The sequence below is a fragment of the Ptychodera flava genome, chromosome 4 (genome assembly GCF_041260155.1).
Source record: "Ptychodera flava strain L36383 chromosome 4, AS_Pfla_20210202, whole genome shotgun sequence".
In the NCBI taxonomy this organism is placed as follows: domain Eukaryota; kingdom Metazoa; phylum Hemichordata; class Enteropneusta; family Ptychoderidae; genus Ptychodera; species Ptychodera flava.
The window spans coordinates 30,436,698-30,454,053 of NC_091931.1; the positions used below are offsets into that span (position 1 = coordinate 30,436,698).

At 36.5% G+C, this 17,356-nt stretch overlaps 1 protein-coding gene across 3 annotated transcripts in view; it reads right to left on the minus strand.

Moving 5' to 3' along the window:
* The window catches only part of LOC139131449 (FHF complex subunit HOOK-interacting protein 1A-like), a 42,487-nt gene that overhangs the window by 9,608 nt on the left and 15,523 nt on the right, over window positions 1–17,356 (minus strand). Inside the window, exons 4-11 of one of the 3 annotated variants that reach the window (XM_070697494.1) lie at window positions 16,781–16,867; window positions 13,990–14,022; window positions 8,557–8,724; window positions 8,081–8,160; window positions 6,318–7,225; window positions 5,602–5,652; window positions 3,649–3,827; window positions 350–530 (exon numbers count right to left, since the gene is read on the minus strand). In XM_070697494.1, coding sequence (XP_070553595.1) covers window positions 350–530; window positions 3,649–3,827; window positions 5,602–5,652; window positions 6,318–7,225; window positions 8,081–8,160; window positions 8,557–8,724; window positions 13,990–14,022; window positions 16,781–16,867 — 1,687 coding nt within the window. The remainder of the gene's footprint in view (window positions 1–349; window positions 531–3,648; window positions 3,828–5,601; window positions 5,653–6,317; window positions 7,226–8,080; window positions 8,161–8,556; window positions 8,725–13,989; window positions 14,023–16,780; window positions 16,868–17,356) is intronic. The other 2 variants (XM_070697495.1, XM_070697496.1) reach the window with 2 other exon arrangements.

Genomic DNA, 17,356 nt, shown 5'->3' on the forward strand with positions numbered 1-17,356 from the left:
GGTGAATTTTGCTGAGATTTTTTGATCATGGTACACTCCCAGTAACCGGGCTATTGATGAGTGTTGGCAGATTGTAAATTGGCAGCAAAATGGTTAAAAAACTGCGTTCTAGAGCCTGCTTGTCAACAGAATGTTCTATAGCTGTGGTTGTAGGGTGTAAAAGACAGAAAACTTATCAAAAAACCACAAGCACTGCCATGGAACCACAGCTACAACTGTATATCAAGTCCATGCCAAAGAGACCACATGACACAATATTTGCATCTTTGTGGCTCAGAGCATAGTTGTGGAACATGCTAATGTAGGTAGACACACACAGACACAAAACATTTACACATACATGGCTTACCTGTAGGCCTAGCATTACTGTCTTTGTCAACAGTGCTTAAAGTCCTGGTTCTCGGCCTCTCTGTCTCACTGACAGAGTTGTTCTGAACTGGGAAGGTCAATCTAGCGTTGTTCAAAAGCCTTGGGAAGTTGTCCACTTTCCTTGCATACATCTCTATATTGCTCTTGACAGAAATCAGCACCTGTGAAATGTGTAAGGTGATATGTTTGTGCCTATCTCTCTAGTAAACTGAATGAGAACCACAATATGGATTTAGGGCAGAGAATTATGTAAGATGAGTTGTTTTGTGCGATCAAGACAGGGTTTTGTACTTTTTAACAAATATAAGACTTTTGACAGAAACTCTTTTCTGGTTTTAAAGGAATTTTTATACAAGTCGCTTTAGTAACAACCTGTCAACAAAATCTACCTTATGTAAGTTATTGTAGTCACGCATGTTCAATTTCTCTGGCAAAAAGCAGAGTGTCTCTGATGTCCATCCACAAATTGTGGAAATGAAACAAAAGAATTCAACCTTCCCTTCCGTAACTGTTTAAATCATCAGCATGGCAGATTATTATACCAGTATATGGAGCAGAGATACCACAGCAGTTCACAGCAGAAAGAAACAGTAGAAAATATATTTGGAACTGATCAGTCAAAAATAGCGTCAATGACACTGTAGCTCCCATCCTGGACTATTTATAAATAGTGTTTGTTCTCTGGTCAGATATTTGAACATGTGTGAAAGGGATAAAGTGCATGAAGTGAAAATACTTAAATAAAATGTACTGGAGACAGTGAAATATGTTTAATGTAATTATTCAGAATATAAAATGGGAAAAAATACAGAATTAGATATATCAATACTGTGATACAACCATTAACTCAACAAGTCATTTACAATGACATAGTCCCCACTTGTAATAGGAGTATTAGTCTTGATGGGGCAGGAAAATGTGGTCATTAAGAAGTATCACTGGAGTGTATATGTTGAGATCTATGGGCACATAGGTCTATGTCGTTGTTCCCAATTTGAAACACATGAGGCATGTCTAAGTTATGGTTCTAAATCGGGAAAAAGATCAGACCTCTAGCAGTATTGGCCAGCCAAGAAATACATATGCGCATTATAAATGAGGTACAAGATGTGACATCTTAAGGTCTAATATCCTATCAAAATTGGAGGGTATAGAACTTGTGGTTACTGAGATATGCATATATATATATATATATGTATAATCAAGGTCAAAGGTCATAGAGGTCACATGACATTTTGAAAAAAAAAATTATATTGCTAATTAATCCCTATATGCCAAAAAATCAGATCTCTAGCTGTATTCGCTTGCCCAGAATTAGATGTGTACATAATTAATGAGGTAAAGCGTGTGTTGTCATAAGGTCTCCCATCCTACTAAATACAAAGGACATAGCACTTGTGGTTACTTATTTATTGACATAAACATATATTTTAGGTAAAAGGTCATCGAGGTCACATGACATTTGGTCAAAAAATTTCTCTCCTATAGTTATCCTTATATATAAAAATTAGACATCCAGCTCCATTGACTCGCTCAGAATGAGATATGCGCATAATTATTGAGGTACAGTATGTGGCGTCATAAGGTGTCCAATCATACCAAACATGAAGGGTGTAGCACTTGTGGTTACCGAGTTATGGAAAAATATGTATATTTGAGGTCAAAGGTCACCGAGGTCACGTGACATTTTGTCAAAAAAATTGTTTTGCTAAGTTATCCCTATATACCAAAAATCAGACCTCTAGCTCTATTGGCTCGCTCAAAATTAGATATGTGCATAATTAATGAGGTACAATATGTGGCATCATAAGCTGTCCCATCATACCATACATGAAGGCTGTAGCACTTGTGGTTACTGAGTTATGGACAAATATGTATATTTGAGGTCAAAGGTCACCGAGGTCAAGTGAAATTTTGTCAAAAAATTGTTTTGCTAAGTTATCCCTATATACCAAAAATCAGACCTCTAGCTCTATTGGCTCGCTCAAAATTAGATATGCGCATAAATAATGAGGTACAATATGTGGCGTCATAAGCTGTCCCATCATACCATACATGAAGGCTGTAGCACTTGTGGTTACTGAGTTATGGACAAATATGTATATTTGAGGTCAAAGGTCACTGAGGTCACGTGACATTTTGTCAAAAAAATTGTTTTGCTAAGTTATCCCTATATACCAAAAATCAGACCTCCAGCTCTATGGCTCGCTCAAAATTAGATATGCACATAATTAATGAGGTACAATATGTGGCGTCATAAGCTGTCCCATCATACCATATATGAAGGGTGGTAGCACTCGTGGTTACTGAGTTATGGACAAATATGTATATCTGAGATCAAAGGTCATCAAGGTCACATGACATTTTGTCAAAATATCCGAGATATCTGCGTGAACGGATGGACTCACGGATGGACGAACAGACGGACATGACCCAATCTATAAGCTCACTGGACTTCATCCGTGGGGACTAAAAATTGTGTCACTGCATCCTTTTTGCAATATGAATACGATGAGAAACTAAATTTTTATTTTTCGTGGCCTTATACATGGGAGTCTATGGAGATCTGCCTTATACATGGGAGTCTATGGACGTGTAAACTAAAAATATGCAAATTTCACCACGATTTGCCCAAATTTGGGGAAAGGTCACTCCTATGCACTTCCATACCAGTTTCAAATCAATCGGACTTGTGGTTTCAGAGCAGGAGATTTTTGACCAAAAATGGGAGAAAATTACAAAAAAAATCATGAAAAATAGCAAGTCCAAGATACTGACCCAAGTTGTGCACAATCATTTCATGCTAGCCCAAAGTACTTACATGCTAATTTTTCATGTAATCTGCTCAGCGGTTATTGAGTTTTTTCAATTTTGACTGTTTTTACATTTTTTCACTTAATTTGCATATTTTTGGCAATGACAACTTCATTTGAACAAAATCTCATCTACAGCCCATCATCCATGTACACACCAAATATCAAGATGAAATGTACAGCGGTTTTGGAGTTTTTGATGTTGACGGACAGACATACAGACATACAGACATACAGACATACATACATACAGACATTTCCCCAGCCTATAAGAATAGCTTCCATTGCCATATATACATATGGCTATGGGAGCTAAAAATGACTTGATGCTGTCAAATCCATTTGAGAGAGTCAAATGAATATTTTTTGACTTAAGGAAAATGGAAATGAGACATCCTAGACACCAGACTGTGACACCTAGCCTGTACTACTTGGACACGTAATCGAATCTTTGCACAATCCTTACCTGCTGTAGAGACCGAACACTGGGCTGGAATACCATCTCTGTATTGAGAAGGTAGGACGCCAGCAGTGGCTGTGGATAGCAGGCAAGACGTGTTATCACTGATGTCAGCAAGAGATTCACTTCAAGTGGATTCTCAATCATGTGCTCCAGCCTTGTAAATAATGCTGAGATGAAAGGGCCTGTAATGGAATCATTATGTCTGTTAAAATATCAGCTAAAGAAAGACGTGACTTGACCAAGACAACTGACCTGTATTCCTGAATCTTTCAGGCTCTGTGAGAAAAAAAAAAGTACTGCTTGAAGTTGAAGCCTGGAACATCAGCAGTCTTGTCAGCAGTAGACCGAAAATAATTGCTGGGCTCACGGGAAATCTGTTCCACAAAGCAAATGAACTTAAAAGCTGATCATCAATTTGTCTTCATCCTTGTGCATACCATCTACACACATGTATAGGTGGGAAACATAATTGCTATCTGTGTACCAGCCAAATCAGTATTCTTTTGATATTTCCTTGCGACCCAGGTCACAGTGTAACAAAACTACTGACAACGAGTGCTTGGATCACAGACTCCAACACTTTCAAAGACAAAGTACCATAATAAAACATAAACGAAGTATTAACAAATATATTGGTGAATACAAAATAAAGATAATAATAAACAGACTGCTGTGAAGGACTCTTAAAAGCAGCTTACGCAGAGGGAATGTGCTTAATTACACACGTACATCTAAATAAAATACATTCACAACCACAACAAAAGCAAAAACATGGTACAATGCAGCACAAAGAGCACACAGAAATCATGTTTAAAATGGATCACGCTTTGAAAGTTTGAGAAAATGCTGGAAATGAGCGTTGTCATATCTATGTAGTTACTTTTAATGTAGTATATTCTGCATTTACTTACTGCAGAGGATTATGGGCATGTAATATTGAAGAGTTACAGCTATTTTTTCATGTTCTTAAGCATTTTTAATGAAATGGAAGCGTGTTGTAAGTTCTGTTGTTTTACGTATGGCTAGGCCTGTTGGCTTAAGACGGGAACAATCCTGCCACATCACAGGATGCCTTAAGGGTAAAATATAACACTTCTTTAAACTTTTCATTTGTTTTTCAACTGTGTGGTTGAACAGAACACAGATATATGGACCAGCAGTAATCAGGACATTTCTTGACTTAATATGAAATCTTGTATACCTCTGAGATATTTTCGATTGATATTAAAAAATAGATTTTACTCATCATGATCTTTTGAGAACAGAAATTTAAGTTTCCGAGAATGGAACTTGCTAAGTATGCATAAACATAGGTTTCATCTTAGACAATGGAATGCCCAAAGCACTCAAGTCTGTCTAGAAATTTACATCAGTGTTTCATCCAGGATGGCATCAACAGGGGGGATTTTCCCCCTTTACCAGAAAATATGGGGGGATTTTGCCTGCCAGTTCATGGGTTCTACTTGTATCTCTAAGGTGTGACTGACACCATTCATGGGGAGGGGCTTGTCCCTTTGACAAATTACTAGGGGGTGCCGACATGTCAACAGAGGGGGAATCCCCCATTCCCCCTCTCTAGATGAAACACTGTTATATCAACATTTGCTATAATATTTTGAGACATTTGTTTCACAAATATTGATGATTTCTGCATATATTTAGGAAATTCAGACTTGGACAGTCTTGTTGCAAACACAGCCTACATGTATGTAAATGACTGACAATATTGGCTGTTTTGCAAATGTCCGAAACGCTTACTTTTGTCGCATGTAAATGTAGTATAGCATGTAATATTATATGGTATGGACTGTTCCATTTCTTGGCGTTACTCAGTGAACATGTTCTACTTGAAAACCACACCAGAAAGCAAATCAAGGTGAAATGAAACATGATGTACACTTCACTACACTACACCACAACTTGGGTCGAAATCACTGGAAAAAAGTAAGACTATACCTAATGCATCCTGAAGGGTTCTCACAGGTTGGAAAATACCACCGGTAGCATCTAATTTATCAAACAAGTACATGCAATCAATACAGAGCTCAGCTCAGAGTAAAACAATTTAAATTTGTCAGTTCTTCATTCACATTACGTGTATCTCGTATTTTGCCCACTCACAGAGTAGTACTTTAAAGATTTGAACTGAATGGGCAGATGTACTGTGTATCTGAATTTCACTACTGCTAAATGTGGACTATACGATGATCAATCATTTTATCACATAGGGCGTTCAATATTTCACAAAGGCTCTCATGAATCCAATTTTCATTTAAGAAGCAGTCAAATTCATGCAATATGTAGGAAATCAACAGAAAAAGACACCACATTCTGCTGCACAAACGGTTCAATTTCTAACATAGTTAATCAATGCGCACAAACAGGCACATGTAAATGCATGCTCTCTCTCGCCTGTACATCTGTGAGTCTACATTTTTACATCAGCAGGTAGTTACTCATATTTTTTAAAACTCAACCACATATTACTTTGGTACTCTGTGCATCAAATTTACTTTTATGACTTTATTCTTATTGGTTGAGGCTAGAGTGTATTTGCATAATGCTTGAGCACGCACCTGCTGAATGGCTCATTTTCTTTTTTCACTGTGACAGACTGAGCTACAGACTGGACAGTGAAAAAGTAAAGTAACTTTACATCACTGATAACTTACCTGTCATTGAGAAAGGTGTTGTTGTGATGACGTTGTCTGAATTGTCATCCGAGTCATGACTGAACGGCCGCGGCGGAAGAAGATTGTTATCAAACTCCCAAAAATCAAACAAGTCATCATTATTGACTCCAAATATATCACTGCCTTTATCCGTCTGACTGGTCTCTTTGTCAGTGTCATCTCCCTCATCCTCCGTTGAGGGCACACTATCAAGTGTTGGTTTTGAGTTCATATATGCTCCAATCCACATTTCATCCTCATCATAGCCTTCCATGAGCTGCATAGGGGACATGTCCGAGCCACTTGATTGCTGTCGGAGAAAGAGTTCCCGCCTGCTGTACACCATATCAACCCAATCTTCAAGGTATGTCACAGTCTCACTGCTTTCTTCACTCAGGTCTACTTCTTCCCCAAGTGTGTTTTCCAAAAACATTTTCATATCTGTGAACATGTCAACATTTTTTGGCTCCCGAGGAATGGACATCCTTGGTGACAGTTCAACATCAAAGACATTATCCATGTAATTCTGTTCCCCTTGATCCTGCAGCCAATCAAACTGATCAAAGTCTGGATATGCCGAGCTGCTGCTGTCGTCGGTTTTGTCCTTACCGTCATACGCACGGTTCCAACAAAGGCACGCCTTGTAACACTGTTCAACAACAGTCCTTGCATCTGTTAAATATTTGTAATAGCTCTCTTCTGTGTCTTCTGTGGTTGCCTGGTTTCTATCCTCCAGGGAAGTCCGAGACATCAGTGTCGACGTGGAAGAGAGAGAATTGGAATGATCTTTTGATCGATTGCAAATTGGAACCAGGGACAGGAACTTTTCACTGCTGACTCCGTACATGTCTTGATCTCTTATTGCTGATCTCTGAGATGCCATGATGTGCTTACATGGGACTAAGTACCTAGGAATCAGATATGAAAGGAAATGTTTGACAATTTGTCCACATCTGCACATGTATGACAATTTTCAATCTATACTTCTTGTGCATGCTGTTTCTGTGACACAATTTCACAAGTATCAAATTTCTGCTTGCTGTAATTTCAACATATGCACATGGCACTGTTTAGACGCACTTAAACTTTTGGAAGTGTCCCTTGAGGATGGTGAATCAAGTCATCAAATATTATCATTTCCAAAGGTCAATAACTAAAGAATGGTTATTGCCACAGAAATTATCACAGCTTGCCTGTTAAGACATTTTTAAATTTACTTGAAATTGCTGAAATCTTACATGAAATTGCAACAAATTATCAGTGACTTCTAGCTTGTCCAAGACTGGCTGTCGTCATAATGAAAGTTCTCCAAAGCAGGCCTCACATACATGTACACTGCATGTAAAATTGTCTACACTCATACTCACACATTAGAATAAACATATCAGATTCAGCACTCATTCAAAAAAATACCAAAACATAAAAAATAAGAATTAATATACAGTGTACATGTATGCAAGCCCTGCTTATGAAGAAGATTTTTCATGGTGGCTGCCAGTCTTGGTCACCATGGAAGTTACTGATAGTTATTAGTTTCAGGTAAACTTTGGCAATTTCAAGAAAATTGGGAAAAAACTCTGCCATCCAACTGGTGAGTTGCAATAATTTCTGTAGAAGTTGAACTTAAGTGGTCATGCTTAAAAAAAATTTTAACAAAGCTACCATGTCAGCAAAGAAGGTGATACAAAGTCATTTATTTTCACATGCGATACTATGATTTGAAAACAAAATAAAGAGGTAAATAGTCGTATGGAAAAACTTACTTTAGCACCAGATGTAGCATGACATCTTCACAATTCAAATTCAATATTGTGTGGAACAGAGACAATGTAACCAAACATAACTGAAACATAATAAGAGAGAAGAAAAAAATAAACTAACTGTAATGGAAGTGAATGTGATGGAAGATGTACTTTAGTGTTACAAATACAAAATGTATCTGATGAAAGCCATAACAGTACTATGTGTATATCAAAACTGGACGAAAACGTGTGAATAAATAAGTAGGTAAATGAATAATAGTGTTGGAATTTTTGACAGTGGTATGATTTTAAACAGCTACTCGTGAAGACAGTCAAGAAACATGTGCAGCACATCTACACTGTTCTGGATTCTACCTTGATGGATGATCAATGAATTACAAAACACATTTCTGTCACCCTTGACCTTGCACCAGCTGGATGCTTGGTATAATTCTGTCCAGAGTGTACAGCCTGGATGAAACAAGAGGTGTCCTCACCTTGGTTTCACTGTGGATACGACTGATCAGCGAATCCAGTATGTATCCACCTTCATGCCTGCCTTTGCATATGAACCTCAGGAAACCTTTGATCAGTGTAGGCTCAGTGACACACCGTATAAACAAGTCTAGATAGGTCGTAGCTGCGATAACTTCCCTTTGGACATTCTGAAATGTACAATTTACGATATTCACCATCTTGTTGTAATCACATAAGTCTAATTTAGAAAAGTTTTCACTGACATTGCATGATGAAAAAGAAACGTTAAACATGCAATTGACATTCACCAATACACTAGAATTTAAGATATACTTTTTGCAAAGTTCATCAGAAATCACAGGATTTTTGGGTTTTTTAATTTTTTTAGTTTTTATTTATTTACTTATTTATTAAACAAGACTAACAAAAAGGGCAAAGAAATCAGGAATCACTGGTCACATATGGTATACATATGCATAGATGAACACTATTAAGCGGTTTGTTCATTGTACTGAACAAAGGTCATGTATGGACAGTCAGAAGTTCGAGGAAAATTTTTACATGACCAGGTGAGACAGACATTGCTCAATTGATAACATCAGAACTGTGTTAAAACTGAGGTATTTGGAATTGCAATATATTTCATTTAGTTTTGTCCATCTGCCAATGAAAATTACCTGTCCTAGTTTATTTCTTGCACAGAAAACTAATATAACGAAACACATGGTATAATTACAGTAGGTATTGATTCTATATATGTTTGACATTAAACATCATCACTTGTGTACAATTTGTGAATTAGGTTTATAAGAAAGCCCTAGTGGCTGCATGTAGTACACTAGTTTTGCTTCAAATGATCAGTAGCTCTACTTATAGCTGATAATCTGATATTTTCTGTAGGTTTTTGCTGGTATTTACACTGCTAGTATTGAACAGTAATTTGCATGTGATATAACATTTTAGTAATGGTATACTATTCTCATCTGAAATTTAAACTTTGACAACCATGAGTTGGCTATTAAAATACCATTTCTTTTTCTAAACATAGAAACTTAATTTTGGTATTTGGTGGTGCATTTGGATAATAGGACATTTGCATGGAGTTTTAAATATAACTGTATAACAACTGGTGGGAAGAACACTTCATAGGGTTACCTTAGATACATGTAGTTACATGTACATGTAATACCCAATATTTCTTAATATTTTCAGCAGAGATGAGCAAACCAGCAGTAAATTGTTCAATACGTGTACAACATATCAACTTGGACTGATCCTGATGTAATGAAACTGAGGCAAAACTAGACGAACATGTGCAGCTACTCTGGCTTATGTAGGTTATCAAAAAGTTAGCAAGTTACACAAAACTGTTAGTTGTGGTAGTCTGACCAACCCTGATGTGCTTTGGTTTAACAGACTTTTTACCAAATCTCAGTTACATCAAGATAGGATCGTACATGTACATCTGCTGTCCTTGTCTGCAGTCAGTTAAATGACGAATGCACATGTGTCACAAGAAAACCAACTCTCATCGTGTTTGTACAGTTTCCATATGTAACCATTTCACTTCTGTTTCTCATAGAGTACAGCTATTAAATGGACTTAGGTTTCATGGTTTTCAATTTTAACCAAAGATACTGAAGTCTTGATAAATTCATGGAACAGATCGTTTTGTGTTACAGCTATTATCCGAGTGTAAAGAGACACAGAAAACATGATGGGGTGGTTGATCATCAATGATTTTGAAAAATATCATAAGAATGAATTCAGGAAACATGTAGGTCAGAATTTTTATCTTGAGATTAATCCTCTTTCTACCAGGCTCCATAGACAAGCCACAGAAATAACTACAACTTGGGAGAAAGGATTAAATCATGGGGTTTTGTCCATATGAAACTGGAGACCATATCACACTACGTTTGTACTTGCAATTTGCAATAAAGTGGCATGTTTTGACATGAAATAGCAAAACAAATTATCATTACTGTAGCACATATGAATCACAAAATGCACCCCTTTGATAACTATCTGAGTAACGTGGATATACAAGTGATAGTGTTTTTCTTGTCAAGGTACTTTCTAACACTCTGCATCTACATTTCAAAAGTCTAAAACTATGTTTGAGAACAATTGCTACAATGTGAAAACAAAAAATCAATGAAAATGGTTCTTGGGTGATAAAGAACAACTATAAAATTGTGTCTGCTTTGAGTTCTGGATAAAACTACCTATAGCCATTCAGGGGCAGTATGTCCTTCTGTGATGAAGGACATACTAGCATGCCAACATCCCTGAAACTGATAGTTACTGAAGTTATAGTAACAAAGCTCTCATTCCGGTAATTACAAGTAATTAACTGATTCCTATCGGTGTTTATGTAAATAATCGCCCATTCCTCTCCATTTCGAAATCTAACACTAGACAATTAGCGACAAGATCAATTAGGATGTTGATAACAGCAGGGCACACCATTGCCACTGTGGAGTAGCCCTGTAGACAAGTATTGGCACAAGTACAAAGGTTTATGCACACTGAATAGTACATGTATTGATGTGCATGGTATAGACCGAGACAACAAGAACCATATGCTCAATTGTATGCCCTAAAAACTTGGCAGTTCAACAAAAAGACTACAGCAGTTCAACGACTTCATCCTCAAAAAGGGTCAGGTTTTTTATCTGCTTTTTATCTCTAGGCAAAATGAGTAACTGTGCACAACTTTCAAAGGAGAACAAAGGACTAACATCATGCAAACAGTCAATGTCAACAACCACTAACGTGAGAACCAGGGATTGAGAACTGCCCCTTTAACGTGAACGTGACAAGCATTGGCACTTGAACATCCTGAGTGACAATAGTGGGGGGCGGGAGTGGTGCAGGGAGATAGTTTTGTACCTATTTCAATATACACAACAAGCAAGATTACAAAGAGGGGGCATGTGACATTGTTATCAACTTGCATACCTTTACCATACAGTACATTCTAATTAAAATAGGATTTCGTTTGCTACCACATACATGTACTTCCTTGCTCACTGTCCAAAGTACACGTCGGTGTAAACAACACAGTAGCAACGACAAAGAATATTGAGCAAGGAAAATTTAAAATCAACTATTAAATGACAGAATCACTTCCGAATATACCACACTCACTATAACACGGCATTTAAGTTTTAAGGTAAGACTGTGAAAAACTGATATTTATCACATGATTTGACTTGGCTGTTGACAAGATCTGTCCTCTAGTCACATATGTACCTGTGTACATATAATATGTCCCCATGACAGAGTGATGAGCTGTACAGGCAGCACTATCGAGGAAGAAGAGACGATTCTCTTGCAATTCACAATTCACAATGTCAGCGCTAAAGCAAATAAATTTTACACAAATGAGCTATCACAACAACAGACTTTGCCATTCTTAATCCAAAATTGCAAATCCCACAGTGATAAATGTCAATCGAATTCCATAACTGAAGTGTCTGACTGCAGTTGTGGTGTAAAAAAATCCAATGTAAATAAAACAAATCGCTGAAAACCACAGAGTGGTATGCATGCATTGCATAATGTGGAATGTCTGACATGTCAAGTCATGTTATATGCCAAATTTATCTTACCATAATCCTGTGACAAAGATTCATTGTAATGACCACTTGAATTACAATTTTATTGTACATGATTATTAACAGTGTACGGACACTGAGAAGTGAATGATATACACAGCATGAAGATTTTTATATAAAATTAAATGTATTGACTTTCTTTATGGGGTGCTTACTGTCCTTAAAAACCATCTACTGTTGATTGACCAATCAGAGTGCTCAATTCAGGGTGTTTTATCTACTCATAAAGCCTTGGTCACCAAATTCCAGAAACGAATGACAGCGCCGTAGTAAAGTACTGTCCAATCAAAAGTGAACATGTCATATTCTGTAGACATCTGGTACGTTTTAATATTCAAATTTGGAAACACAGCGGAAACCAGCTGCAACACAAAATCTGCTGTGCCCTAGGGCATTTATATAATGTGCCCTAGGGCATTTATAGGATGTTCCATTACATGGGAAGGCTATTTCATAAATAAAAGTTTTAATTCATATCCTAAACATGTTACATCGACAAAGGGGACGGTTGACGTAGACACATTGAAAACGAAAATATATCAGTTAGGGGCGATAGTTTTTAAGTCGGATAAAACCCTCATACTCGGGCTCTTCTGGTATATAAAGTCCAACCCTTCGATAAAATGTCTCGGCCTGCGGCCTCGACATTTTATCGTTGGGTTGGACTTTATATACCAGAAGAGCCCTCATACTCGGGCTTTATCTTACTCATTTACCTCAATGCGGTCATTCATGTTTGCCTGTAGGACAGACACACTTAAACCTGGATATGATCAGCACATGTGTATTCTAACTGTACTAAACTGGTACATGTAACTTTTTCTGACTATTGTAAAAGATTACCATCCTCACCAACGATTATTAAACATGTAACGTCATCTATGTTTTGATAAATAAACATATTCAAGCCCGTGCTTATTTGATACATGCAGATGTAGGAAGCTTATGTTTGCTGTGACTATACATCCATATGTGTCATGCATGGCTGGATAAGAAACAAAATTATATCTAACAAAAAAGCTGGAAAAAGAAAACTATAAACAGACCATGACAAGCACATAAGGGAAAGGCAGACAAAAAAACTAAAAAAAGTGCATTGCTCTAGAATCTTCCAGACTTATTCACTGGAGAAACAAGATAATGCCGAACAATTTACAATTTAATATAAATAAACAAAATTTAATTTTCTAAAAGTGCCAAATTTCACAAATATAAATTTTAAACATTGCAATTTTTGTACAAGCAGCAAGCAATTGTAATAAATGTACAACTAGCAAGCAATTGTAATAAACAACTTTGAAAAACAATATCATTTTGTTAGATTATGTTAACGGTTTTGTTAGTCGTCAGATGATATATTAGGTAAGGACAAATTATAAACAAAACATCGAAATGCAACAAAAATTGAGACTTGTTTAATACTCATTTGGGAAATATTAGCAGCAGAAGCATGCAATGTGTATCAACAGATGAAAATGGTGAGACCAAAGTCCATCAATTTCCACTTCCAAGTTAGAAACAAAATTTCAGTGCCACTTTCACCCTCCCTATTTCTTAGTGTACAGATCCAGGCACCCCATTTTAGAGAGGGATTTGGACCAAACTTGGGAGGGGGAGTGTGTGACAGGGTTACATGCAAACAAACAAGTAAATGTTGTTATGTGTAATGTTAATATCGTGCATCACTATGGGCTAAACGCAAATTTTGTACGATGTACATCGTAGGGATTGGTGTATTTGTGAAAAAAACATACACTCTTGGAGGTGGTATTGAGAAAGTCAAGTTGATGGAGGATGGTCCAATACGAATGCACAAATGTAACTGCTTACCACTCTGGGACTGAGTCCATTGATAATTATGAACTAGAGTTATGCAACAGGAAAAAGTAAAACATGGAAAAAAGAGGTGTTAGGAATAAATCTGGAAGATGGCATGGCATGGCATAGCACAGGATACAGATGATCTACATTGTACAATGTGTATTTTGGTTTTTTCTTTTGTTCTGGAGTCTAGAGTAGTGTGTTGTGATTTCATAGCTTTAAGGGACACCCAACATTCATTTTGATGCAGTGTTAAACAGGAGACAATACTTGTGCACAGAACAAGCCACTACAGTACAAGTATGTGCACTTGTGCAGCATGCTTTTACAAATAATAGTGCACATGATCACAAACACCTCATCCACCGAAGCCCCTACTGATGAAGAATACTGTATTTATGGCAATGATCTGCCATTTTTACTTTGAAAGTCTACATACTAAATTACATGCGCATTGGGAATACAATGATTTTGTCTCAACTTCAAGTTCATTCTTACTTTTGTTTTTATTTCACATTTCATAATGATAGTGATGCTAATCTATTTGACCGCAATGTCCATGTTTTCATTGAAGAACATTAAGTCTGCCAAACTCAAAAGATTTCATCATGACCTCATACCCTCTTATATGTACACACATGTATACTAAGTATGAATTTATATTGCAATACTGTAATACAGTATGTGAAACTATTTTTTTTTAATTTGATGTCATATCTGTCTTATATTAGAAATGATTAGCTCATTTGGTTTTAATTTTGACACTGAATCAGTTTATGGCAAACGTTCAGGCATGTTGGTCTTTCTGTGCAGTGTCTTTTTGTACAGCTACACAAGTTTACAATTACATGCTGCAGGACCTGGAAAAGACCAGAGGTTGATAGTTGTACATGTACACGTAAATTTGAAACAGGTTGGTATGGTAGTTTTCCCTGTCGTTTTGTGTCAGTGGTAATGGCATCATCTACTTTGACCTCTGATATACAATCTCTTACTCTATCAGTGAAGTTCACCTTTCGTCTCACACACCTATAAATATACATTTACAAAATCCATTCATGGTATGGACCCTACATAGAGCCCAGGGGCTGCTTCGTAAAACAATTGTAGGGTAAAGAGTAACTGTGCTCTTAATAAACTACTTTTGATGTACCATAGACCTACTGGTCTATGGATGTACAAGTACCTGTACTCACTTTATAAAGACTACTGACTAGACTTGACATAAAATATTTCTACAAACTAATGCATTATCTGTTCTTTTTACTCAGCTATAAAATAAGAATGTTAAATTGGATGAGTTTTGTATTTTCTGCAACTCTGGTAAACTATTCAATCCCTTTTTATTTTTATGCTGCAAAAATCTACACACCAATAATTTATTTCTTTGTCACAGGAGTAGGCCCAAGCTGTGAACTACGAATAATATTTACCCTACAATTTCAAGAAAAACATACCTAAGATTTGTTGGGGTAAACATACTTAATATTTGTTTGGGTATTACTGTATTAAAGAAGCAAAACTGGTTGAATTAAATGTTGTGTATCTTTTCATTGATTGTACTGAAAGTCCGATACGAAACACAACACACTAGGAAACACAAAAGTTATATATGACTATTTCACAATGCATTGGCGTAACCAAAGCTGCCATGTACTACATATGTAGGGCATTTTCCATGGACTGATATGGATTGTCAGAATGAATGAATGAATGAATGAATGATGAATAAATGAATGGAGCATGAGCTACTGAGATTTACGGTAATTTGTAGCATCAATTTTCAGCAAACTTGTTTTGTTTATCCAACTACACAAGCAACAACCATGCATACCATGTTTTTTTTTAATAATTTAAAAACAAAACAAAACGTCGGCTGCTTACATCATAGCTCATCCAAGTAATGAATATAAAATCAATGTCTCTAACACCTTCAGTATTTACCATAATAATTGAAATCCTTTTTTCTGCCAATGCCCCAGCAATTTCAACTTGAAAGATCTCACTAAACACATCTTACTTAAAAAGTTACAACAGAATATTACCTGCACTCAAACTTGCTATAGTATTAAGCATTAAGAAGCAACTTTGCCCTTGAACACTGTGTGACTCTTTCAAAGTCAGGTGGTAATAAGTTATTACAGGTACGTGTAAGTTGTAAATAATTGGACTATGAGATTTTTGCTGGATATAAAGTCAAAAGCTGAGATGTGATCTGTTGCCAACTTCAAATGTTTACCCAATATTTAAATCAGTAGGTCAACATTGAAAAAACACTGGATTCAAACCAGTACTGCTGAGGAGTCAGAAGGTTTAAAATGGTGTCAAATCTGTCAGTTGATAATCAATTTTTGATCAATACTCTATGTCTACATCTATGTTTCATCATGATATGGTCAGTTACATGTAGTGTTTATGACAGTCACAAAATATGATCAAAACTGACTTTCACTAAATCACACTAGCCATTCTGAAAACTAGCAACACTGGCCATCAAAATGAAGTGAAAAACTCAAAAAGCATCACTATTACTGACAGGTTCTCCCATTGAACATTATCTACAACATTCAGGACCGTAGAAGCTTGTAAGTCTGTTTTCTGCAAAAAGTTAAAACAGGAAATGTTCGCCATAGTGAAATTGATGTACTGGAGTTTAACTGCCAAACGATTTGACATAATGCTGCTGTTGGCTTGGTAACAATCACCACCCTGTGTTGGCACATGGCCATAGCATTCCATGGGGAAAAAGTTATGGTACATAAAAGTGTGTTTTGAGTTATGTGTGTGACCTTCAACTGACCTGGTGGAGAGCTGGTGCCATGACTGGTAGGAGAAATCCTTCATAAATGTAATCCACCAGCTGACGGCATACCATGGGATGTGCAACCTGTTGGTGGAAGGAAAATGGACTTAAGTATGAGGAACATGTTGAGCATGGCACATGACATTAATGTGCTCTTTGCTTCTAATCAAAAACCGCTGAACACGACAGTCGTTGGTTTGACACTGACATTGTTTAAGTCTGGTGTATGTGTCATCCCAAGGTCATGGTCAGTACCTTTAACATGTAATCTGATATTAAAACTTTGGCATTTCCAAAAGCGTAAATACACTGATTATAGATATATAGTATACACTGATTTTCAGTAGGCTTTTAAAACATTCCAAGCATATACATTTGTTTTTGCATATAATAACAAGAGTACTGAAACATCATCGAAATCTGTGCTCTGGTCAATAATTAAACTCTTCACATCCTCCGAAATTTTCTATCCTCTGATGCATTACACATATAGGGCATCACCATTCATAACTCTCCATATCTCTATATGCAAATTGTATACTATTGTTCCAGTGACATTAAAACAATTGAAGA